The sequence below is a fragment of the Dermacentor variabilis genome, chromosome 3 (assembly GCF_050947875.1).
Source record: "Dermacentor variabilis isolate Ectoservices chromosome 3, ASM5094787v1, whole genome shotgun sequence".
Classification (NCBI taxonomy): domain Eukaryota; kingdom Metazoa; phylum Arthropoda; class Arachnida; order Ixodida; family Ixodidae; genus Dermacentor; species Dermacentor variabilis.
This window is the reverse complement of record NC_134570.1, coordinates 141552001-141578779: the sequence shown is the minus strand read 5'-3', so window position 1 is coordinate 141578779 and position 26779 is coordinate 141552001. Positions and strand designations below refer to the sequence as shown.

Below are 26779 nucleotides of genomic sequence, written 5' to 3'. Positions count from 1 at the left end.
TTTAAATCAAAATTGGCGTATTTTGCTCTTCGTTCTTTGTTTGGCTAACACTTTGAATCAAGGGCTTGTCATGTCTCTGACTCGGTAAAGTTCCTCGGTGCGGTCACTATCTGATTGTTTTTCTGTCTAATCGCTCGTGGGTGCGCTCAGTTTGCGATAGATTTGTTCTTGCTGCGCACAAGGCTTCAAACATAGATGTTCTGTGCTTTGTAAAAGCTTGCAGCAAAGACATGTTATCGCTAGTCACTTGCTTACTTTGTGGACTGTCACAAAACATTCAGCTTCAAACATTTGAATGTTGTCTGTGCAGTTGCTGTCACCCATGCTTTCAGCACGTTGATTCAAGTAAGCACCCATTCACTTATTCTTGATAGGATGGTGATAGAGTGGGCACAAGCTTGTGTGTGAGTTGGGGTACTTGGGTGTGAACGGCACTGCTCCCTGTGTCGGTACTCACAACACAAGCAATTCTTTCTTTGGAGGTCAACGATACAATGCTGGCAGATGAGTGAATGCTTCTGTCCTCGAGGACAGTCATGCATCGTGAAGTGCCAGCAACGCAGGCACTTCTTATGTAGCAGCAGTCTGTGGACTTGGTGACACAGATTCATTCCATTCCTTAATATGCCAATCACTATTTTTACAACCAACTACTGCACACATCTTCCCTCTACCATTCTACATTTTGCAGCATAAATGGAATACAATGCATTAGGAACACCCAGTTGCATTTCCGACAGCTGATCACCAAGTCACAGGGCAGAAGCGGTAATGGTTTCGCATTCATACACTTTCGTTGAGGCAACATGGAGTACGCCGCCGAAAGCGCCATCTCGTTCCTCTAGAGCAAACTGTGCCATGAAAAGGGTCTATAGTCAGAACACCGTTCAAGAAATTCAAGCACAACTCTAATCCTTGCTATCGCAGCCAGTGCTTCGCCCTTTTGGCAAAACTGACAGTTCTTTAAATGAATTTTATTGATTTGTAAAAGTAAACCATCTTGAAAATTCCCTCCTGATTCTGGAAGGCAAACACGGCAGGTGCAATGCAACGCTTCCTTTCTTCCAATTTTATTCTGTTCTTTTTGCCCACAACCTGTGACTGGCTGATTTTATGATGTAGGCGGGATGCCACTGAAAGTCACTTAGAAAGTGCATGCAGGAATTTAAATGGAGCAGGGTGTCTGAAAGTACCTCTCTCCTGACTTCTCATCTCTTGTAACTTTGTATTGAAAACGATGTGCAGTGCGAAGATAGAAAAAAAAAATAGTACTATAGTGGTTCCCGGTCTATGTTGCATCAAATTTCAGCACATTCCTTATTTTCATGTGTGTGTTCGGTATGTTTAGTATATTCATTTCTGTAGACTTTTTTATGTGTTCATTATGGTAACTTATTTTTACACAAATTGCTCTCAACTCACTGTCAAATAACCACCTTGTGATTACTCAGTTTTTCTTGGTTAATTTCAGTATTGATATGTTGTTTGCATTAGCGCGTTTGAACCATCTACACCAAGTTAGACTGTTCAACCTTTTCTTTTTTCCTCTGCATTTACCTTTCTCGTTATTGTTGTATATAATGGGGACCATGATGTTTTGCTGATGTCCTTGGTCCCCCCTTATGTATTACTTTGCAAGGTGTTTTTAAGTGTTAATAAATGATGATGTTCAACAGCTGCTTAACATTTCTTTGAAAGTCACACCATTGAAAGCCCCCAGTGTGCATATTTAATGTTTCTGTCACTACTGCACTTTCCTGTCAACCAGGACCAACAGTGCCTTGGACCAACTTCTGTCGGTGGTCCTGCGCAGCTGTGAGGCTTCGTGCCAGCTGGAAGCCCTTGCATGCCTGACCAACCTGGCCTGTGGTGACCACAAGGCCACTTACCGAGTGTTGCGCTTGGCTGGCCCTTATCTGATTACATTCCTCAACGGTAGCAACCCTTTCCTGCAGGCAAGGTCCTTAGCATCTGAACTAGTACAAAGCTTTGTCCTTATTGTTCAAAATACGCATTTGCAAACTAGCATGAAACATGAAGTCAGGAGAAGCTCTTTTTGTTTTTGCATGTGTTGAGGTGAGTAAGGCCGTATTAGCTATGCTGGTTGAGGAAGCATCATGCATTAGATAGAATACTGTAGTGAAGAGGACCAGTAAGCCAATTACAAGTTTGGATAACAGATATACCTGTCGTGTTACCTTCTAAGCACGACCTTGAATGAGCATGAATGACCAGGACCCATAAAGGGCCTTTTCCTACTGCCCGTGGCCACATTCTATTGGGGTCAGAATGCAAAAGCGCTTGTGTACTTTGATTTAGGTGCATGTTAAAGAATGCCAGGCCCCTACTACGGCATTTATCATAGTTCATGAGTTGTGTTAGGACGTTTAGCTCCATAATTTAAATTGACTTTGATCCTGAAGATTGTTGCTTTTGAGATTTATGTGATGGTTTTTCTTTTTTGTTCTTGAACAACAAGCAAAGAAATCTGTATGAACCTCTCCCAAGCAATGCACCCCTGGAAAGCCAGATGCCTGGCTGGGGGATGGGGGTGGGAGCTGCTTGTACTCGTCTCATAGACTGGTGGACTATCATCAGTATCATCAATGTAATTTCATAAAACTGTCATTGGATGACGTTGCCTGTTGTAACTTTATAAATTTTTTTTTGTCTCTCTTTTGTAACATTTCAGGCATTGAGGACAACCGTAGTCCTAACACCATAACTTTTAAACCTTTCAGATGCCGTTTGCCATCTTCTACAAGACTTTTTCTTTTTTTCACTCTGAACCTCCCACGTGTGACCCAATAAGAGCAAATGTGACGGTTGCTGAGAAAAAAAAATGGCTCGGGCCCCGCCTGTATGGGCTGTGTTCAAGTCATTCTGACCTGTCAGGGAGGGATAATGGAAGATTCAGAACAAAACAGATTGGAATAGTTTCACGTGGTCCCAGACATGGTTTATTTTTTATGAGAGCACACACAACTGTGTATAATGCATATGCCACAGAGAGCTTCCTTATTCCTTGAGATGTGCTAATGATCTGGCATTTCTTGACTGTGTGTATGTTTGCTCCATGATGTACTCAAAACTAGACTAGGGCCTGTACCTTCAAAGTAAGTATATGAAGTACACGATTCCTCTGGCTGTCAGTGAGGCCACAGAACTCCATATTAGACAGGGAATGATATAATTTTTTTCTCAATTGGAAGTTCCTCTGTATGTTGTCGTAAGGAGGTAGTCTTTGCAATAATTCATCCGGCAGCTTCCTTTCATCTTTGCGAGCAGAAAGCTGCTAATCAGGTCAATCCGGCCAACCTCACCTTCGTCGCTTTTGCCAGCATCTCGTATGTTCCTGGAAGCAATGTCCTCTAGAAGTCTTTCTGCTGAATGTGAAACTTATTCTTGTAAAGTGTTGTGCAGAGCACACTCGAGATCTATGAAGCAGCACATGTGGAAGGTTATCTCATGAGGATCGGTGCCGGGTGTTACTGCAGGTTTGTTACCATTCTTTGCACACGATTGTGACAATGCGCTAATTTCACACATTTCACAAATTTGTTAACGTCACTGGACTTTTGAGAAAAGATACAGAAAGAATTTATTTGCACTTCCCTGCCGGCATGGCCACAGGCTCAACCATTCTATTCGTTTAGATGCATACTTGCTGCTTCTTTTGTCGTAGAGGGCTGTAGATGGGCACATTACAGAACAAATGCACAAGGTTTAGCGAAATAAAACAAGAAGGGCTAGTTTTGAACACATCTGCCGTAATTAATGCATTTGTAAAATGTACACAATTGTGTATATAGCATTCCAAAAGTTTAAGCTGCTTTGGTGGAACCTCTTTATTGGGCTTTTGCAGTACAGAAACGAACATGCAAAAATAAAAGAAAAAGTGGAGTAAGAATTAAACAGAAGTTGGGAGAAATTATGGTACCGCCAATTTGGGTATTCTGCATCTCAGTGGTTGTGAAACTAAAAAATGTAGTTGCGATTTTGAAGGCAGAGAGAAACTTCACACCTCATGCATATGTCCCTACTTCCGGTGTTAGAATGAATGTGCCCTGCTCAGCGATAGCAAACCTCACCAGGTTACACTGTCGCAATTCTTGTTCACTTGAATAGAGCACCATGTGCCAAATTTGATAAACAGTATGGCATTTATCACCTTGAAATGCAGCAGATAGAGCCTGTCTTTTTTTTGAGAAGCATGATCCTCTCACAGTTTCTTTGATATTCAACCTAGCTTTGTTATTCAACCAGTACAAAGCAAAGAAAACGTAGACAATTCTCAGCTTTGGCCATGAGGCAAAGCATTGGCAGTGATAGCAGGTGTGGGAGTGTCAGACATGCTCTTGGGACGAAGGAACAAGAACACATTAGTGCAAACAGTCACAATGGCATTTATTGCACCTTTTATACACTAATGCCTGCTAGCCGAGTTGCTATCGACAAAACATGCTGATGGGTGCACAACAAATAGAGGAACTCCTACTCACCGCGACCGGATAGCAAGCGGATATGTTCACCCCATGCTGGACACCAACACCTAGTCGTTCACGTGTGCAGTCACACGAACAATAGCACATTCGAACGAGGCCTTGCGAGGCGGTTTCGCAAAAGCATGGAGCAGTGCACACGCTGAATGTCCGCACCGCTTGCCGTCCCTGACAAAGAGGAAGAGCCTACTCCCTGTCACGCCCAACTAACCCCGCTGTTAGATGGTGTTAGCAGTGCAACACTTGTGCCATCTCTCGTAATGCGCTGCAACCAGACCGACTGCCGCCGGCAATAAGCTACACGGAGAAGCCGCATTACACAAGCCACGAGAGCCATGCAAGGAAAACAACATCAAGGGATGCGTGAGAGTCGAGCGCCACCACACAGGGTAGTATTAGAATAGTACATGAAGGCTGGTAGTTTAATGGATAGTATAAATTGCAGTAAACATTCAATTGCTAACTAGACATGCATGGTGTCAAAGAAACTGAAAGGAATATGATGTCACACAGCCGCCTTTCGCAAGCAGGCATTCCATGCTGCTGCTCTCTTTACCATTTCACTTTGCAGTGCCTCCAAAACTCAGCGGCTCACTAGGCCTCAAACACTTGGCATCTGGGAAGAGAGTGCAAATTAAGGCCTTCTCGCATTAAGTGCTTGCCTTCGCAGTATCAGTGGTGATGATGCTGGAACGTTTGGGTTAGGCCTGGAATTGGAATCTGGCAATTGCTTGGCCTATAGTGCCTCTTTCAAGGTGAATAATTTGTCACCACGTGTCTGAAGGTCCACTCTCTTCAAGAAATGCAAAGGAAGGTGCAGTATTTCTTTTTTGAAAATGTGGTGGCCTTTTGGAAGCACCAGACATACGCTGTTGTGGAGAAATCTTCTCCTCATGGCATCAAGTAGAACATTTAGCTCTGCAGTATAACATCGGCAGGACCATATAAAATGCTCCGCATCACCCAACTTGCTGCAGTCTGCACAAAGCAGGAAAGGTGAGATTCTGGTCTTAAATGGCCACGCTGGCATGTATGCCAAACCCATTCTGATTTGAAAAAGTAGTGTGAGCAGATTATTCTCTTGATCGCAGAGGGCTCATTCAATGGCATAAAAATTTTTCGAAAATAACAGTAAATGCCGTCATTTGTTAGGTGGAAAATTTTTAGGTAGTTTCACTTTCTTGGGGCTTGATAGCACTGCACTTGCGATGGAATCAAGTTTCTCATTTTCGGAAAAGGCATTGTGGGAACGTGTCCTCTAAAGTTTGACCATCAATTCCTTCTTTTTACGTCTCAAAAAGCCTAGAGATTGTAGGCAGACTTTGTTTGATGGCAGATCACACAGTAGCTGACAAAGTGCGTGCTTTGAGTTAGCAGAAATCACCACATTTTATGCAGGACATCTTTTCATTTTCAGAAGTGCAGCTGTTATAGCAGCTCCTTCTGTGATTGTCAATGAAACTTAGCTGTCTAGCTGTCCAGTCCAGCTAAAGCCGAGGGATGGAATACAAAATGGACCGGCACAACTACCTGCATCTATGCTGACTGACCTGTCCATGTAAACTTGCAGATGATTCTGGTATGCTACTTCCAAATGTTTCAGCACCAGTGAGCAAGCCTCCTCAGAAGGAGCAGATCGCTTAGAAAGTAGTGGAGGAACAGTGAGGTTACACATAATGTCTTCAAGTATCCAGGGTAGATCGATTCGCTGGGGTCAATTAAATTGTTGAAAGCCAAGGACCCCAACTGTATTCAAGGTCGTATAGAAATGCGAGCAAAGTCAAGCACAGACCCTTTAAAGCATGGCTGTTCCAGCGGTGGACTCATTCAACCGAAGGCATTGTTTTGTTAGGGCCCAAGAGGCTTGAAGGCAGAGATAAAGAGGCTCTATTTCATCTACTACTATTCTGCTTGATGCTGATATAAGAACACCTAGAAATGAGACCTCTCCTGTGGATAACTTCCAAGCATTGGTATTGGCTTTCCATCGCAGTCGTCTCCCGGCACGAGACAAACGCTGCCAGAGGAGACACCTCATCAACATTCAAACGCTCGTGGCAAGTTCAATTTGGCATGACTTCCTGCAGGATAGTCTTTTATTAATAGATATTCACATTAGGCATCATCTAGGGAATACTTTATACATAAAGTACTAGAAGAAATGTTCAAATTTCACTTAGGGGTGTTCGAATAGTAACACAGCAAAACCTCGTTAATTCAGATTTCACGAGACGGAAAAAAATTTTCAATGAGCGTATCAAGAATACAAGAAACAAATGCTTACTACGTCAACATGGTATTATTTACTGACTGAATGGGCAAATTCTCTTTCTATTTTGCACAAATGCAGTGCGAAAGCTGCAGTTCTCGTCATCTCCTGATTGACTAGTGCTTGCAGTAGTGAAGGCCTCGCGACTTCCTTGGCAGCATGGCTGTGTCTTCATCTGAAACATGCATTTCGGTACTGCGTGCACATCCTGATTATTATTTCGCCAGTGAGCTGGTCACGGATTGTCGGTCCATCGCGATTTATCCAGTGCTCTTCATCCTCAACAGCTTTGCACAAAGTTAAAATGAAACTATTGTTTGCTGCAACCACTATGGACGAAACCATGGTTGATGTCGGCGTGATCATGAATGGAAACTGCACCATTCTGAAGACACGTGACCATGGTGGTCTCTCATGAGCGGCGGTAAATGCAAGAATAAAGGCTTTAAAGGCACAAATAGGCAAGAAGCGTTCCAGTGTTGCGGTCATTCATGTACGATTTCCACTTATGACTATGGCGATGTGGACTCCAATTTGTTTAAGTTGTATGCTAGTGCCGTGGTTGCTCTTTCGCGTCACACATTTGCGGAGCTCCACACTTGCCGATCTAAGTTAACCAATGTGCGGCCAAGTACATCTTAATTAGCATGAGTTTGATTGCGTTAAATAATGCATATGCCTACTGGGATTTGAGGACAAGTCTGAATTATTCAATTTTCCAAATTAATGAGGGTCAAATTAATGTGGTTTTACTCCATTTAATACTGAATCGAATATGAATCAAATAGCACCAGAGGTAAATCATATTGAACATTGAATACCTTTTGAATATTTTCTGAGTAAAAGGTGGGCTTTTCCAGCTATATCGCAAAATTATGTTTATATTCTAATATATTAATAATATATTAGCAAGTTATTATAATATTGGTATTAATAATTAGTATATTAATATTATAATATTAATAATATTAGCAAGTTTCTGTCAAAGCATCGCACATTGTAACACATTGTTTATTAAAAGCTCTAATGGAGCATTCAGAACAAGTGAGCAGTTTGCTCACATACCCAATATTCTTTGGAAAGTGCAAATGATTGCAGTCCAGAAGGAAAGGTCTTGCTTCCTGAGCAGCGTATAGTGTGCTGTATAACTTCTTGCATTTTGTCTACTATGGTTGGCAGAATGAACTTTATTGCACTATTTATCTAATTTTATGTTTGATCGTGTACACTTGAGTATTTAAACTGTCAAAAGAATAGTCAAATTTATGAGTGCTGATCAAATGTTTTCACATTCCTAGTTGCGCTGGCTTTAAAACTAATTGGTTGTTCTGAGGAACATGCCTGTATGAAAACCCGTGGTTTGTTATGCAATGCAATGCAGGAACAGTCAGCCTGGTGCCTTGCCAACATTGCCATGGATTGCGACCAGTGTTGTGACCTGCTGAGGTGCCAAGGCGCAAGTCACGCCTTTGTCAAAGCACTCCAGGTTAGCCACTGCATACTGTCCACCTGCTTATAGTGAACCAGTTTCTGTTTTTGAGGAACTTTGCTCGCACACAGGACTGCTAGCTGACGGAAGAGTAAGAGCAGTGAAGACAAATACTTTGCTAAGGTTTTAACAGGTTTAGCTTGTGGTCTCCTCACTACACTCACGGCGCGCACGCTCCGATTCCGCGCGCGCCGGACGACCACCGCGGGTTCGAGCACTCCGAGCCGCCACGCGTGCAGGGCACCGCGTCCGCGCCCGCTCCGGTCCGCTCCATGTGCCGACGCGCAGCTGCGCGCGTACGCGCCCCGCCGGCCCCCAGCTTAGGGGAAGGCGAGACCGCGCGCGCAGCAAGGGAGACCCAAGGCAAATCTCTCTAGAAGTCAGAATATTAAGGTTGGACTCAATACAGACGCATGTTTTAACATCACGTCCGAATCTGAAGCTAATTAATACACAAAACATGGCGAAATGGTCGCCAGTGGCCGCTACCGGCGCACCGCGACAGAGAGAGAACAAAGAACCCCAGCAGTAAGAGGCTGCCTATCCTTCGGTCAGCGCCTGCCATCGCGCGCCCCACAGCAGAGAAAAGGGAAATAGAAAGAAACGACAGACGAACAGACGGGGGCACGATCGGCAGACGCTGCCTCAGGACATCGAGACGACGGAAGAGTGTGCGCGCCCGGCGAGGCCGGGACCCCGACGAGCCGAAGTAACCATCGGCCGGCGGCGGACAAAGGGGGCCGCCGCCGGCAGAGAGGAACACGGACGCACCTTCAGACGCCCCGATGTGTTCTCCTCGGGCCCCGTCTTGCGCGCGCTTACCCGGAGCGCACGCAAGCAGGGCCCGAATCCCGCCAAAATGTCGGCCAATATAGAAAGCCTGTTGACCTTCCCGTGGGCGGGATGACAGCAGAGTGACAGTGTTTTATGACCCGCTGCCACCCCGTCCAGGCAAGGAGGAGCGGGACACGGAGCCCCCGGCAATACAACGCAATAGACCTCAGACTCTGCCCAGGCGGCGCTGCGGAAAAACCCGTCACCAGCGCCCCCATCGCAGCCTCGGCGCTAACTGAGTAGTGCAAGGAGAGCTGTCCGCAAGCGAAGGTGCATAGGCCACAGTGGACTTTCATTTGTGTTGAGGCACGGTTTCCTAAAAATCAAGGACCTGGAAAGCTTCTTCCGCCATCCACGCTTCGGAAAGGAAGCTCAGCAAGGCGAAGTACGTGTACAATATAAAATAAAGTCTCAAGTGTTATTTCGGCGTGCTGCAAATCGCAAGTACAGAGAGCATCAGGTTTGTTTATAGGCATATCAGCATAAAAATCTAAGCATTTCAAATTGGTTTATATTGAATATGTCTTGAACACAACACTTAAGTATCTCTTATATTTTTATGCATCTTATCGTAATGTTTTTTTCTCGCAATTATTTACAGAGAGCAAATGCTTCCATAGCCTTTTCAGGGCAGCAAACAGAAAATGTTTTCCAAGGCAGCAAGCAGCGTGCGAACATAACGAAAGTAAGCTTCCTATGGTGCCTACGCGCTGCATCTTTCTTTCTCGCAGGAGCTACAGCATCGCTCAATACCTTAATTTGAACTTTTCACAGACGCTTCGAGCAACAAGCGCGTACAAATAAATGTAAATAAACGCGACATTATTTTTTCTTTGCACACGTGCGTTACTTCGCAATTACTCATCCAGTGCTCCTACAGCAACTTCATTGCTCACATTTGAAAAACGCAGTCGAGCAGGCTCAGCACGTGGCGAAGCGTGCTTGTTGTATCGGCGCAGAACATACAAAATACCGAAAGTAGAAATGAGCTCGCGATTACAACGATGCTCTAGAGCAGGATCTCGAATTCATAAACGAACCAAAATGTTTGGTTAAGCTGACCTGCCAAATCTCTCCGTTCCACTTGTTGAGTCAAGCGGAGGCGGACATCTGTTAAAACTGTTCTGTGGTTAAAAGGTGGAGATATCGATGGCACATAAGCAGGATGGTTCGCAACGTTGCTTTTTCTGTTACGAACAAAGTGGCGGCTGCAGATTCTTGAGTTTTGTTTACCACGGTCCTCCGTCAGGGCTACGCAACACAATTACAGAACAAAATTGTCGCACTTTCTCGTGCAAGCCGCTGTGTTGCGAGGAATGCAAGTAATCCGATTACACAACAGGTTGAACGGCGCGTATCCAGCGCTCTCGCCTTTCCCCTTCATACGATCGCGATGGAAATCGGTAAAACTGAACGTTGTTATTCCGTCCTTCACGTTCATGGCAATTTACAACACAACAGTAGCGTCGATTGCGGCGTTTATTCGTAGCGCGCGGAGCTATCGCGGTTGCCGTCCTTTCCGCCATCAGACTGAAGAGTGAGCCAGCAACCGTTTTATGGCAATTCGGCGGCGCGCCCGACTAGCGTAGAAATTCATAGCTCTCTGTCTGGGTGTTATATGCGCAGAACACTCGCAATATGGACCAGAATCGAGTTAAATCGTTGTTTCGCAGTCGCTAGCTGCATAGGCACCTTAGCAAGGGAGTCGGGCTCCGCACTACTCAATTACTGGCTCTTCGCAACGGCAGGTGGCGCTACGCGTCTTGCAAAACTCCAGAGTCTGACGTCCATGGCTCCACACAACCACCGCGAGAGCCCGAAAAACTCCGCGAGAGCCAGAAACCCCACATCGTTGAGGGGGGCAGCCGGAGTGACTGTCGAAAAGGCGTGCAAGACGCTTGTTGTGTTGTTCTTTTGTCGGGCTCGGCGACGCGGCCGCAGCCGCTTTGTGTGCGCGCGTCTGGCGGCATTTCTGTGAACGCGTTCCATTTGGGGTGGTGTGTGCGTGTGTGTGTGAGTGCGCCCGTGCCCGGGGCGAGTGTGCGTGCGCGCTTCGTTGGACGCACAAGCCGGTCGTGGTTGGACGCCCAAGATCGCCGGTGGCATCCCCGACTTTGTGCCCCCTACTCGCCCCCCCCCCCCCCCCGGGAAAGGCGAGCGAAACCCACTGTGGCCCGCGACGCGAGACCCACCTCGCTTCCCCCGGCTGTCAGGGGGGGATGTTTTACGGCATCGGACCTATCTAAGAGTAACGGGATAGGGTTGCGCCGGCGGTCCTGGCCCAATTCCCTGAGCGCAACTTTGGACCGCCGTTTGTGTGCGTGTACTGCCGTGTGTGCATTGGTGACCGCCTCGGTGGGGGTCGAGGCGGACGGGAGAATGGGGAGGCTTCCCGCGTTTTCCCGGGCGCCACCGTAACTCTTGCGCGTTGTGCGCGGGCACTTGTCTCCCTGACTTCGAGGCGCAAGGTGCACCATCGATGGCTGCGCAGTCCTCCACGAGCGGCGACCGTCGCGGAGACTCCGCTCTGCAGCATCTAGGGCCAAAGGCAAAAGAAAGGCTTGAGCTCGCAACGGGACCTGGTTGAGGCCGGCCCGGCCCCTCGGCGGAGCCGGACATCCAAGAGGAACCGCCGGCCGGGTCAGACGAGTGCTCGGCGGCAGGACCGGGCTGCGAGAAGTGTGGCCACCTGGACGTGCCAGCAAGATGGGGCGCCGCCCCTGACTTTCTGCAGCAGCGCCCCATGGAAAGCGCAGAGGCGGGTTCGCCGAGATCGGGAGGTGAGCCTGGCGCCCCATCCATTCCGCGGGCACACGGTGACCGAAACGAGCGGCTCGGCGGCGGCGCAGTTCCCCCTTCCGGACGGCGTCCGCTGTTGCCGGCTATGTGCCACGCCGGTCTACTCTCAGAGCCATTTCCGAGGTTCTCTGCACCGGGCTCGAGAAAGGGCCCTTTTCGAGGCTGGTGCTGGCGACCGCAATCCGGCACCAAGCGGCCCTCGGATTTGGCGGCCCTGTGCCGGCAACGCATACGGGAGAACCCTGGGTTCGCGGCAGTGGTCGGTGCGGCGACCCCGACGGCGGCTATCGAGGAGAATACGGCACCGGGCGTCAAGACCAAAGTGACGGGCTGCGGAGCTTCCCCCGCACCACCGCGTCATACCGAAGAACTGATGCACGAACTGGGGCGGCTTTCGTGGCCGTGACCGGGCGTTGCGCAGGGGAGCGTGGGCACGAACATAGCGCTATGAGACTCCCGTGAGTGCCGTTTTCCTTGTTCGGGCCGCCATTATTATTATCATTTTGTTTTGTTGTGTTATCATATTGTCTTTTGTGTTTAACTTTACTATAATATACGTGTTTCTTTGTGTAACTGTAAATAATCTTCGTTGGGGTGGAACATTATTACCGTTTCCCCCGCTCCTGTGTTGCTGTTTTTGTTTTTGTTTGTTTATTGGCGTGTGTGTTTTGCCTTTCGTGTATGCTGTGACTCATAATAATATTATACTGATGTAACTTTATAACATGGTTTCCGTTCGTGTTGTCTTTGTATCTATCAGTAATTATTCTTTTTTTTCACGGCTATATTAACATAGACATGCATTGCACTGGTTACGGGCAATTACAGAAATTTGGGCTGAGCTGAGGTTTGCACGCGCCCCGCTAGTCTGACCACGTCAGGCTGGTGGGAGGGCGATTTAGGAGGAGAGAGTGTAGGGACTGCGTAGCCCATTTCGTTGCAGCGCCATAGCGCAGCACATTTTGGACATAGGAGCCACAGCGCGGCAAGGTCGCTTTCGAACTTCGCGCGCGCTGTCCACCGCTTTCCCTCTCTCTCGTTCCTCCGAGGGCACCGAACGGCAGCGGGACCGTAAAACCATTGTTTTACGGTCCCGCTGCCGGGGAAACCGGGGCCCCCGAATGGCCCAGGGGCCGTTCGGGGGCGAACTCGGATTGGTCTGTTTGGGTGGGGACCCGCGTTCCCTCTCTCCTGGCGACTCAAGTCGACCGAGGAGCGGCAACGCAGGGAGAAGCTCTCGGACAGCGAAACAGTGCGTACTGACTTCCGATTCTCCCGGTCATCCCTTTGGTTGGCCTGTCTTGCCGAAGGTCCTCGACCCGAGGCGGTTGCGTGCCTATTCGCTGCTCCTGTTCTGAAGGCTACGCCAAAGAGACGCGGCTCACTTGACGTGCGCGGTTGTACTGCGCCTAGTCGCCCTCGGAGGCTACTCCAAGCTGAAGGAACGTTGCCCTGGTAGCACTGTTGTTGGGAGCCATCCTCCGTATAGCGGCGTGTTACCGCATTTTTGAGATACTGAGTGTCACCCCTTGACTTGCGGGAGCTTCGGCTCACGAGTCCCGCCCCGATACGGGTGTAACAGCTATCCTGAACGCCAAGGTGGTCGTATATTAAATGCCTTCCTTGTACTCTGGGCTTTCTCCTTGCGGCGCTCTGTTTCGCTCCCAAAGGAGACTGAATGAGCGCCTGCTTCGGGCACACGCAGCTGAGCTGATCGTCACTCTGAGGGGCTCGGATCCTCGGACCCGCGCGGTGGTCTAGGTGACTCCCGGCGGAGCACCGCTATAGGCGGAGACCACAAGCTGCACAAATATATACACAGACCTGTATATAACAAAGTTGTACTTGCAGCAACAAAAGTTATTAGTAAATCGCAAATTTGGTCAAGTTGAGGTTTCTGTGTTTTAGCAGTAAAACCTAGTTAACAGGTTCCTAGAACAGTCCCAATGATTGGCATCTTGTTAGTAAGCATTAATAGACAGAGTCCGGCAAGAAACTTGGCAGACTGGAACTGTGGGCTCAAAAGCACTCGTGCATGCAGTAAAAATCATGTCCAGTGCAAAATTTCGGCATGAACCATGGCCACTGTTAGCGGCTACCACCACATGGTGCCCTGTACACACATGTACCATCATGATCACAGCCCACCGTCACTAGGCTGCCATTTTGTTGGTTTACAATGGTGCAGTGGATCAGAAGACCAAGATTGCAGTAACCCCATTTGCCATATTTGTTTGCAATAATGACAACACATTGCAATGGTAGCGCGGTAGCACCAATTCTTTTTGTCATTCTCAAAGGGCTCATCATCTTGCTTTGCATTTTCCAGGGGCAGAATTCTCGAATTATCTCTTTCAGAGGTACAATCACTTTCACGAGATTTTGCGGGATTTGATATCGAATGTGTCGGTGTCTGTGGCCGTCAGTACTCTCCATTCAGCGACAAGCATGCTGTCTTGGCACTGTGCCAGGAACACTGTCACCAGCAGGCGATGATGTGTCGCGTCACGTGAATCACCGTACTGCATCAGTCGGGCAGTGGGCGCAGGAATGAGAGTGGTGCAGCACAGCACAGTGATCTATTTAGTCAGCTTTACTGCCAGCTCTGCAATTGTATATCAATGGAGTGGAGATGTGATTGCAATTACCTTTTGCAGGATAGCACAGGACTGTCATCAAATGCAGCAGGATTTCATTACACTTGTTTTTTCTGCGAATACACATAAGCTTAGGGGAATAACACCATGCATAAAAAGGAGGGACAGAAGTAAACATATAGCAGTCGATCGTGCAGCAGTAGGTGCATGTACAGCAGTAGCTGAGGGTTCTTGCTGTTCTTTGGCGAAATTATGTTGCATGGTGTCATTCCCGTGCATTGCAGTTTTCTTAGCTTAGTTGATCTCAAGTGTCACTCTTCTCCCAGTGGCACAACCTGTGAAAAGGGGACCCCCTCGGTGTGTCTTTCTCGCGTTCTGCAGTACTCAGGGTTTCTTTATTATCTATTATAATTATCAATACTTCGCAATGCAACACTTAATTTTGACACACTGGGCACAGTGTGACGCTCTAAGAATACTCTTTGTTTTTCCTTACTGCAAAAACTGAGGGACATTCTCAAAGAATCCTGAGTTGCACTTGTCTTTTGTGGACTGTGTTTAATGTGATGCAATCACCATGGTCATCAAGAGAGATGTAGACATATTATCTAATAGTCAAATAGACATGTTGTTTAGCATATTGTCAGCATTGTAAAGCACCTTTACTGCATGTTGCTGTGTGAGATGCAGAAGTCCCGTGTTCTAGAGTTAGAGTGCCAGCTTGTACGTCAAAAGCACAATTCAAATGGGTGCATTAAAAAAAAGTGTTTTGTTTTTCTTTCAATTTTACATGTTGATAGTAGAAATACAGTGAAATCCTGGTAATTCAAAATCTCATAATTCAAATTGATGGATAACTCTGACTGCTCTGTTAGTCCTGGCAGGTCTTACGTATTTGAATAGAGAAACACTGCCGCACAATTGATACATGTCCAAAAATTGCGCAACAGGTTATTTTTGAACAAAATTTGGCACTCCCAAGGGCTGCTTTTCAGACAAGCCTAAGCCAAATGCGTAGGTTCGATTTGGCATTAGCTACTGTAATCTCACATGCCATAAATATGATGAGAAAAGACGCGTGGGAAGCCGAGACCAAACCAGAACAAGCAGCGCAGCGGGCACCCTCCTTTTCCGTATGGCTTAAAGAAAGCATGGAGGAAATCGTAGCGTGTGCTTTGTCACATTACTGCGCGTGCTTGATCACATTACCACACATTTGATGACATCGTCTTCAAGATTGGGCATGCGGGACAACCGTGTGCATCCCGCCACTAACATTTGCTGCTCACCCTCGCATGTTTTCTCTTGCACCCACAGCAAACAGTGCACGCCACACAATCTTATCGCACTTGGCCTTTATACTGAACCTAGGCTTCTTCTGCCACATGTTATCGCACGCCGACGAAGGAAAGATAATGCTTTCAATATAAACCCAGTGACGGTTTTAGCTTTGTGCGCTGTACCGCACAATTGATTGGGCACTGTACTTAAAGGGGCTCTGTGAGGGAAGGTTCGAAAAATCACGGTAATGGAGGTGAAACCTTTGTTGCCGGGAGGAACGAGGCTCTTTGCACTTTGAGTCACTCTATTTTAACACAATGATGAGAGAAGTGAAAGCGACCAAGTTAGATGAACACTAGAAAACATGTAAGTACCGCATACTTGTCTAATACTAGCCAACCAATAAAGTCCCACGGGACTGTCCCACACCACGATAAATAATGTTTGTAAGCATTCACCCTGTGGATGTCATCGTACTTTCGGTGTGTCCGTAGAGTCTGCTTGACGATGACGGCAGGGACATGCATGGCATGGGCGGACGGGTCATGCGTAGACTAGGATCGAACAGCAGGGTAGGCCTGGCACAGTCTGTTCTCAGACAACCATTGGAAGCCCCAGGGCTGAAATTAATCTTGGTCAGAGTACAGCGGACCGTGGCTAGCCGAGGAATCGCCAGGTAAATGGAGTCGCCTGGCAGCAGCTGGGCTTTGGGACCCGAACCCTACGAGCTCTTGCGGCCTGGTACTGCTTGCTTCTCTCCTACTCCACGAGCTTCTCCCAGCACTTCCTTTTCCTTTTTCTAGTTCTTCACATGTTAGTTTGCTATTGGTAAAAATAGTTTGATTGTCATTTCCGGTCTTTTTCTTTAGCTTACGTTCACCACATGCCAGCATCATTGCCACTTCGTCTTTGTAGTGCTCGCGTCATTTCATCTACGCACCGCACAGCACCAACGACACTGCACACCACATGAGTATACCGTGCACAACATGACAAAAGCCCCCCCTGCCCCCTTTCGAAAGCTTTTTATTAAAAAAAACCCGAAAACTGCTTGAAATGTGTGCGAGACAGGGAACACAAATGTTTCAGCACCATGCAATATACGCAGAATGTCGCATAATGGCAGTATGTCAGTTCACTGCACTAAGCAAGCAAGATAAGTCATTTTGCTTTCCATCAGTTGCATGTTGTTGTCTTCTTGTTGATGTCTGAGGGAAATGATGGAAGTTGTGCCAGCCAGTCATTTTTGAGGCTTGATATTTAAATTTGCCTATCGGATGCTCAATATTGACTGTGTCATGGTATCTGAATGTTCTTTTCAAGTAGTTGTGGTGACCCAACCTTGTCTCTATAGTGCACTGCATTTCGGAAGCTCTGGAGTAGCGAACACTGCCGACAAGCGATGAAACCTGAGAAATTACTTGTATTTGACTCCCTTTGTATAGCTTCAGCATATTAATGTGAAACAGTCTTGTTTTGCCTCTCAGGACCAACCAGTAGTCGTGGTCATTCTTCTTTCCTGTAACCTTTCCAATGCATAAGTAACTTGTTTTTGCTGGCTGAGAGTAGTACGAGCGCCCAGTCACCAACTTTGAGTTGTCGTGTCTTGGCACTTCGGCCAAAATACTTTTGCGCATTTTCCCCGCAGGGGCGTCTGCGTCAGCAGGCGTTTGGTGTGTTGCGACACCGTGTAGCCGTGCACGGCTTAGCCGTGTCTGGGGAAAGGGGGATCCTGGGGGTTGAGCCGATGCTGGGAGTTTGGACCTTTAAGGCCCCCCGGCGGAGGCAACACACCCCTTTGGCCTCCGCTTCGCACAGACGGCACCACCGGACTGACCCACCCGGGGGAAATCGCTAGTTGCCTTTTCCTGTCTCTCTCTCCCTACAACCTTCGTCTTTTCCTTACTTTCCACCTTTCCTGTCTTCTTCTGGCTTCCTTTTATTCCAATTTTTTCAGGCAGCAAGGGTTAACTTTGTGTGAATAGCCAACCTAGGTTATTTCATATTTGGTTATAGTGGTAATGTACAGCTGGCATTTGCAGGCTGTGTTTGACAGGTCCTGCAGCGTCCCCTTGTAGGACTCCACAGTGGGTGGCTGGCGTTACTGCCGAAGTATCACATATATTTATGGATAGCTCCTTTCCTCAACTCCCTGATCGCCCTCAGAAAAGAGGGCGTACCGATGAAGTTTTTCAGTTTTTCGGACGCCAAGTCCACAACTTCCCACGTTTCCATGTAGTTCACTCGGAAAAACCAGGCAAACCAGTGCGCACCATTTCACCTTTTCTTGTATCGAAGACTTTGACTGATGATTTTGGAGCCGGTTATAAGGCGACCAGGATGGCAAGCGATGATCTCCTCCTGGAGCTCCACGATAAGAAGCAATACGAGAAACTGCCTAAGCTAGTGTCATTTGGGGATAACCAACTAACAGTAACCCTGCACCGTACTATGAACACCACCCGCGGCATTGTGTCGGACGATGACTTGCTGGAGCTGACTGAGGCTGAACTCTTGGAGGGCTTCAGTGAACAGAATGTAATCAATGTCAAAAGAATTAAGATGAGGCGAGATGGCAAAGAAATCCAAACCAAGCACTTGATAATCACCTTCGGATCAAGTGTCCTGCACGAGTCAATCGAGGCAGGGTACATCAAGCTCCGTGTTAGGCCATATGTGCCAAATCCGCTCAGATGTTTCAAATTCCAACGTTTCGGCCACAGTTCGCAGAGCTGCCGAGGCCGTCAAACCTGTGCCAAGTGCAGTGCCCATGAACATACTTCTGAAGCTTGCAAGAACACCCTCCATTGTGTAAATTGTGAAGGGGAGCATGCCGCATACTCGCGGTCGTGCCCATCCTGGAAAAAAGAAAAAAATTGTGACGATAAAAGTAAAAGAAAATATTAGTTTCAAGGAGGCACGCAGGCGGGTATCCTACCTGCCCAAAAACACATTTGCCGAAGTGGCGCGTCAGAGGGCAGTGCCACAACAGTCTCTGGCGGCTGTCCGACTCACACCCAGTGAAGCGGCAGAAACGCCATCCGCCCCCCCCCAGCGGCTGCAGCTAGCGCTGCTACACCAACCCAGCAGAAGGTGCCATCTACCTTCGGGCAGGTGACCTCAAAGGCCTCGTCCAACATGCCGAGGCCTTCACGCCAAACAAAGCGCTCGGAAGAGCGCCTGTCCAGCGCCTCGCAAGAGGCGATGGACACAACCACCAGCAAGACGGCGCCACCAGAGCCTAAGGAGCCGCGAGGCACTCTCAACAGCTCCAAAAGAGACAAAACTCCCGTCACAGCGCCTGAAAAAGGCCCGTGAGCTAATCCTTCTCTCTTAAACACACAACACCCAACACATTTATCATAATGGAAACACAAATACTACAGTGGAATGTACAAGGACTTTTACGTAACATCGACGACATTAACGAACTGTTACACAAACATAATCCAAGGTTGCTGTGTATTCAAGAGACACATCTGAAACCTACAAACACTAATTTCCTTCGTAATTACTATATCTTTTGAAATGACCGCGATGAGGCTACCGCCTCTGGCGGTGTAGCAATAGTAGCCCACAGATCTGTCGTTTGCCGACCCGTTGCCCTTAACACGCCCCTTGAGGCAGTGTCAGTTCGGGCCATTCTTTTTTACAAATTAGTAACAGTGTGTTCCATTTATATAGCGCCAAACCAGCATCTCGAAAAAACAGACTTTATAACCTCATTGACCAGCTCTCCGAGCCTTACATACTCGTGGGAGATTTTAACGCCCATAACCCGATGTGGGGAGACTCACGATGCGACGCGAGAGGTCGACTCATTGAAAATTTCCTTTTAAACTCCAGTGCATGCCTCTTTAATAAAGAATTGACCTGCTATAATCCACAGCATAATTCCTACTCCTCAATAGACCTGTCTATGGGTTCTGGTTCTATCTTCCCTGATTTAGAGTGGTCTGTAATTAAAATCCATTTGGAAGTGATCACTTCCCATTAACTCTAAACCTAGTAACACAACATGACTCCCCTCCGCCTGTTCCTCACTGGAAACGAGCCGAGGCTAATTGGGAATGCTTTAAGGCATCCACCTACATATTACCAGATTTTATAAGTGATTTTAGCATAGATCATGCCGTATCATATTTTACTGCTCTTATCATTGATGCAGCAGAGAAATTCATCCCTCAGACAAACGGCACTTCATTGAAAAGACGGGTCCCTTGGTGGAATAATGATTGCAGAGAGGCACGGAGGAAACAAAATAAAGCTTGGGGCAAACTACGTGAATGCCCTACCGCCCAAAATTTTGTAGAATTTAAACGGATGAAATCCCAGGGAAGACGAACGCGATGACAGGCAAAGAGGGCAAGCTGGCAGAGGTTCCTTTCAGCTATAAATTCATATACTCAAGAGGCGAAAGTGTGGGACGGGCTTAGAAGGCTGAACAGACAAGAAATTCATCCGTTGCCCCTAGTAAACGATGAAGGCAATAGCTTAGAAGATCAAGCTGACGCACTCGGGGAACATTTTGAGCAGATTTCCAGCTCAAATCATTATTCCAAGGCATTCCTAAAGCATAAACAAATAGCAGAAAGTGAGGCCATCAACTGCAAATGCAGACAGAACGAATTATATAACCAGCCTTTTAACATTGCCGAATTGACAGCTGCTTTGGCTGCATGTCGGAGCTCTGCACCTGGACCTGACAGGATCATGTCCGATATGCTTAAACATCTCCACAACGATACTCAAATAACGCTACTCGCACTTTTCAATGCTATATGGGCTGCCAGGTACCTCCCATCTAAATGGAAAGAAGCTATTGTTATCCCTGTTTTGAAGCACGGTAAAGATACATCACTGCTGACCAGCTACCATCCTATAGCGCTTACGAGCTGTCTTTGCAAGCTTTTTGAAAAAAATGATGAATCGCCGTCTCGTACATTTTCTAGAGTCCAGCAATATGCTTGACCCACTTCAATGTGGCTTCAGGGAAGGGCGATCTACAACCGACCATCTCATGCGCATCGAATCAAACATTCGCGATGCTTTCGTACATAAACAATCCTTCCTATCCGTATTTCTTGACATGGAAAAGGCGTACGATACAACTTGGCGGTACGGAATATTGCGCGAGCTGTCGGCGCTGGGCATTCACGGCAATATGTTAAACATTATCGAAAGCTACCTACAAGACCGTACATTTCAGGTGAAGATAGGTAATGCACTGTAGCGTACATTCACACAGGAAACTGGTGTACCCCAGGGAGGCGTACTCAGTTGCACTCTCTTTATCATTAAGATGAACACGCTCTGCGCTTCATTACCGCCAGCCATTTTCTATTCTGTTTATGTAGACGACATACAAATAGGTTTGAAATCCTGCAACCTTGCAGTGTGTTAGAGGCAAGTACAACAGGGCTTGAACAAAGTATCTAAATGGGCAGACGAAAACGGTTTCAAAGTGAACCCAAACAAAAGTTCTTGTGTGCTTTTCACAAGAAAGAGAGGGCTTGTTGCAGATCCCAATATCGAAATGTATGGCCAGCAAATCCCTGTGGACAAAGAGCACAAGTTCTTAGGTATCATACTTGACTCTAAACTAACATTTATTCCACACATAAGGTATCTCAAGGTGAAATGCTTAAAAACAATGAACTTAATGAAAATTTTATCCCATACAACATAGGGCAGCGACAGAAAATGTTTGATGAATCTTCACAAAAGCCTTGTTTGATCACGATTGGACTACGGTGCCATGATTTATCATTCTGCAGTCCCGAGCGCTTTAAAGATGCTAGATCCGGTTCAACATTTAGGAATCCAGCTGGCCACTGGCGCTTTCAGAACAAGTCCCATTGAAAGTTTGCATGCAGGATCAAATGAGTGGTCACTCCATCTCCAGCGAACATACATCAGCCAAACATATTTCCTGAAAGTCCACTCTAATCCTCAACATCCGTGTTTTAATACCCTTAACGATTTGACAGATGATACATTCTTTTGTAATCGACCCTCTGTAAGACAGCCCTTTTCACTTCGTGTGAGGGAGCTTAGTGTTGAAATGGATGTCCCAATCCTCAAACATCGCCTAATGCCTCCAGCTAAGCTGCTACCTCCTTGGAAGTGGCAAATGATACAATGCGATATATCTTTCATGCAAGTTACAAAACGCGCTCCAGAGATTGAAATCCAGATGCATTTCCGGGAACTCCAATACAAACACTCCTGCACGGAGTTCTACACAGACGCATCGAAGTCACGCGAGGGGGTGTCGTATGCAGCCGTCGGCCCATCCTTCTCGGAATCCGATGTACTGCATCCAGAAACAAGCATCTTTACGGCTGAGGCCTACGCACTATAGTTGGCTGTAAAGCATATAGGAAAACGAAACTAAAGAAATCTGTTATATATCCCTAAGTTGTGTGACTCCCTAAGCGCTGTGAAGGCTTTGATGTCATTTTGTAAGCACAAAAATCTAGTAGTCAAGGAACTATATTCTGTCTTATGTAAAGCGTATCTATGTAACCAGCATGTCATCATATGCTGGGTGCCGGGTCATAGGGGCATCGAAGGTAACGTTCTGGTGGACCAGATGGCCACATCAATTGCATCGTATTCTGTTCATCCTACCACTGCAGTCCCTGTCACAGATCTGAGGCCCTTCTTGCACAGGAAACTGCAAAACTACTGGCAACGCTTGTGGGACAGGGAAACAAATAATAAGCTGCACAAAATAACGCCACAATTAGGGTTCTGGCCTTCTGCAATAAAATCACGCCGGACAGATGTCCTATTCTGTCGTCTTAGAATAGGACACACATTTGGCACCCATAACTTTTTACTCACCGGAAATGACCCTCCAACCTGTGGCAGATGCGGAGAGAGGCTGACCGTTCTCCACGTCCTCCTGGAGTGTGGGAAAGCCGAATCTGAGAGAAGGAGACATTTTTCCTTAGCATACCGTCAACACATTCCTCTTCATCCTGTAATGTTTCTTGGTCCAGAACCGCTTTTTAATACAAACACAGTCCTAGTTTTCCTCAGAGATGTTGTCCTACATATTATTAGTCCCATACATTCGTAGCGCTTCCTCTCTTGAGAGGATGCCACTGTGATAGTCATACTGTATAGCACATGCCTCCAGGCCCTTGTGTTTCAAGGGCTCTGGCAAGGAAGTAGTGCTCCAGGTAATTTTACTATCTCGCATATCTTTTATAATGCATCATTCTCTCACGATTCATTTTATTGCTCATAGAACATGTCATTATCATCGACATATTCTTATAACAGATAGATTTTACGCACTCCAGAGCAACTATCTTTAAGGCCCCTTTACAGCCACGTCACATCAACCTCATTGAACTCTTAACTACACTGCGAATTCAACAACACTGGCTTGGCGCTCTTTGGCCATACCTGGCCCTTGCGCCAATAAAAACCGCGCGCACACACACACTTTTGAGCATTTTTAGCTCGTAACAGATTTTCTTGCGCCAGCCTCAAAGTCTGTTCAAGACGTTCTTTCAAATCAAGCATTCCTTGTCATGATGCACTGTTTTGTCTTGCCTATTTATCAAAGCTTCCCTTACAGCAATTCGAACAGTGTGTGGAATCTGCACAACTTTTTTTTTTTTTTTGCCTTTACCTGTAGAGCATCTACCCTCAGGTTGTCGACATGGCAGTCCTCGCACTACAGGCTTACGTGCAGTCCTCTCCAGACATTGTGCAGTAAGTTCCTGCTCCTTCACACCCTTTTGTGCACCTTTTCATTCTGCGCTGCATGCTGTTGGCCAACAGGCTTGCCAAACAGTTTGATAGGCTTTTGTTTGCCAAGAGCCCAATCTGTTAGTTCTTCCTTATGGGTCTTAATCAGACCTGTGCTGTTCCCAAAAGGTAAAATAAATATATCTGCCAGTATGAGTCAGGTTCTGGGGGTTCTGCAAGCTTTTAAACAAAGGAAAAAGGCACGAAGTAGTATGCACAGGCCTGCTTTGCAGGAGGGGGGGTGCTTTTAATCTTATTGGAAGCCTTTCTTGACTATATACATTTGAAGCATTTCTGTGTTCACATTAGAACTGTCGGGCCTTTCGTCCTTGTCTGCTGTAGTCATGTTTGACTGGTTCCCAATATGCGCTCTTGCAGCAAAATTAATGGAATACCAACTAGACAAATCAGCAACCCATCTTTGAACATAACGTAGTTGGGTGAACATCCTAGGATATCAACACCACAGCTACCATTTGCAAATTTGGGGTTCATTCATGCAGAGCAACACCAGAGCTATGTTAATTCACTTTCTAGTGCATTAAACTGCTGTTTACATGGCTGCTTACATGTACGTGAAGCACAGGAAAGGCAATGCAATAGCTATTGCCGTATTTATGCTCATGCAGCTTCTATAAAAGCAACAAACTTTCGTCCACCCAAGACCGGCAGTTACTTGAGTCTTAAGTGAAAATAAGTCATGTGATATACTGTATTGATCTGTTAATAATATTAATATGCTATATCTTGACTGCATACACACAAAAGGTGGGCAGGGTCCATTAATTTTTTAACACCTGCATTTATTATTATCCTTTAAGAAAGAGCAAACTTTGGGGACAACTGGGTATAGCCCGATTTTCATAAATTGTTTTTGTGGTTCAAAAATTGGGAATTATTGTGTTTTACCCTAAAATGGAGGACCCTATGTATATCCCATGTGGTAAAACGGGCAAAGGTGGTATAAGTGATGCAGTAACACTTTAGTAACCCAAAAGCATGATAACTCCTTATGTGACAGCACCAACATTGCAATGCTATGACAGATTACGACATATGTCTCGCTTCTGATATTGCCAATGCTGTGTGTTGGTTTTGTTCTTGTCTTACTGCAACAGCAGTTCTAAAATTGAAACTGGGTTTTCTGTGTCCAGCCTTTCTGTTATGTCATTGTCATGTGGTCATCATCAGGCCACATTCTCATCCTCACTTTCACGTTCATCACGTGGCAAAAAAAAGAAACAATACTTTGCCCTCTACCACCACAGGAGATCGAACTCGCATCCCTTTGGCAATATGTAATTGCGAGCTGGATGTGCTAACCACAAAGCTATGATGCTTTGAAATTAGCACAGTTATGTTAGTACGAACATATTTATATTAAAATGCTGGCCTCTGGGCCTAGGTTGGTCTTGCACCTCTTACATGATATAGGAGAGGCGTGAATTCAAATGGGGACTGTGACCATGTACTGCCACCATGAACTTGTATGTTCACTTGAGTCACACAAAGCTGTGATAGTAATAGTGTCCACTGAGCATGTCCTGTCTCTGGAGATAGTATGGTACGCACTCTGGGTGCACTAAGCCTCCTAGTAGTCTTCGAACTGTAAAGCATTAGCACACTTCAGTTTGTGACTTGTAGCACAGGGTAGATTTGTTGCTGACTGTGTTGCTGTGTGTCCATGATGGGCGATGCTACAGTGAGACAGTCTCCTCAGGTGTCGGTTGCATTCCATGCTAGCACACATGTTTTCATCTACTGTGGTGCCAAAGCGTGCCCTAGGTTGGAACAAAAGGAAGATGTTCCAAACTGAATGGGAAGCATATGAAGAGACTGGCGTTGGGAGTAGAGGACGGGGTAGGCTTGTTTGCCCCTTAGCAGCCACATGCTATCGCGGGATGGCCCAGAGCCCTGCAGAAGCGGTTCACGTTGACTTTGTCGACCACGGCCGTCATCGCTTTGCAGGCATTCAGTGCCCCACACGAATGCATGTTCGTGGAATCAGGGTGGCGCACTCCACAACCACCTGCTGTTTCGGTGCCTTTACTTGGCACTTGCGCACTGCCTTGGGGCCACGCAGGCATTGTCAATGTTCACTTTCTCGTCTGCTGTTATGTGCTTGTGCGGGCGTTTGCCATCAAGCCATTGTTGCTGTTTACTTTTGCGGAATACAGACTAATGTAGTCCACGACCATGTCCTGCTTCTTAGTTCTCCTAGCACTTATGGGACGGCTGTCCATCAGTCACCTGATAATCCAAATAGCCATGCCTTCTTGGAAGCATTGTCGCAGCTAGCATGCTGGTTTGTTGCCGAAGATGGTCACCCTGCGTGCATGTGCAAGTGCAAACGGGGATGGCGGGGATGGTTTATTGACACATTTGAGAGCTTGCATCCTTAGAACCCACAAGCAAGGCCTAGGCTTAGTGTCGAGGGTTCAGAGTGAGACGTGTGTCGTCCAGTGAGCCTTTCTTCTGTGTGCTCCACGTTGTTTTACTGTTGTGACCAATGCCATGTCTGTTGCAAGAGCTTTTGTGGATGCTAGAGTAGGAGTTGTCATATATGATAGGCTGGTGTGCCAGCCTTTGTGCCAATCAAGGGTTTAAAGATGAAAGAGTGGTGTTCTGTTGTGAGAGAGAGAGAGAGGATGGTTCAGGCTTGGTCCCTGACTAACACAGTGGTTTTTGTTGGAATAAAGCATCAACAGCTCTTAACTCGTGCTGCTACCTTGTGCTCGAGTCATTGAGGGGCCCAGTCGTCTAACCTTGAAGCCAGTGGAGAACAAAGTAAATTAACTGGAACTGTACGCTAATTTCCTCCTGCATTCTCTGTTCACTCTAGTGTGGACCACAGAAACCTCAATATGGCTGTCAGCACATTGCTGTCGACACCAGCTGACGCGATGATGAACTTCTGTTTCTTTAATTATACTATGAATTAGGTTATACAGTTCAACCCCTATATAGCAAACTTCAGTATAATGAAATTATCGATATAATTTAGTATCTAACTTTTTATAACTTCTTGTCCATAGAACACCATGCAATTAGTACCTCTGTATAACAAAGTGTGTCTATACATGATTTCAACATAATGTAATTTTACTACCACCGCAAAGGAATACCGAAACAATAAGTGAATACTTCTGTGGATGCAAATGATCAAGTGGCTGAATTACAAGCGGCTGCTTGCGAATGCACCTCCCAAATCGCACGTCGTGTGACTAAGAGCGACCACCAA

General features: G+C 46.6%; 1 protein-coding gene across 1 annotated transcript in view; it reads left to right on the top strand.

The window, feature by feature from the left end:
* The window catches only part of LOC142576340 (uncharacterized), a 65592-nt gene that overhangs the window by 10603 nt on the left and 28210 nt on the right, over window positions 1-26779 (top strand). The window contains exons 4-6 of the mRNA XM_075686437.1: window positions 1769-1955; window positions 8153-8257; window positions 23426-23502. Of these exons, the coding sequence (XP_075542552.1) occupies window positions 1769-1955; window positions 8153-8257; window positions 23426-23502 (369 nt within the window). The remainder of the gene's footprint in view (window positions 1-1768; window positions 1956-8152; window positions 8258-23425; window positions 23503-26779) is intronic.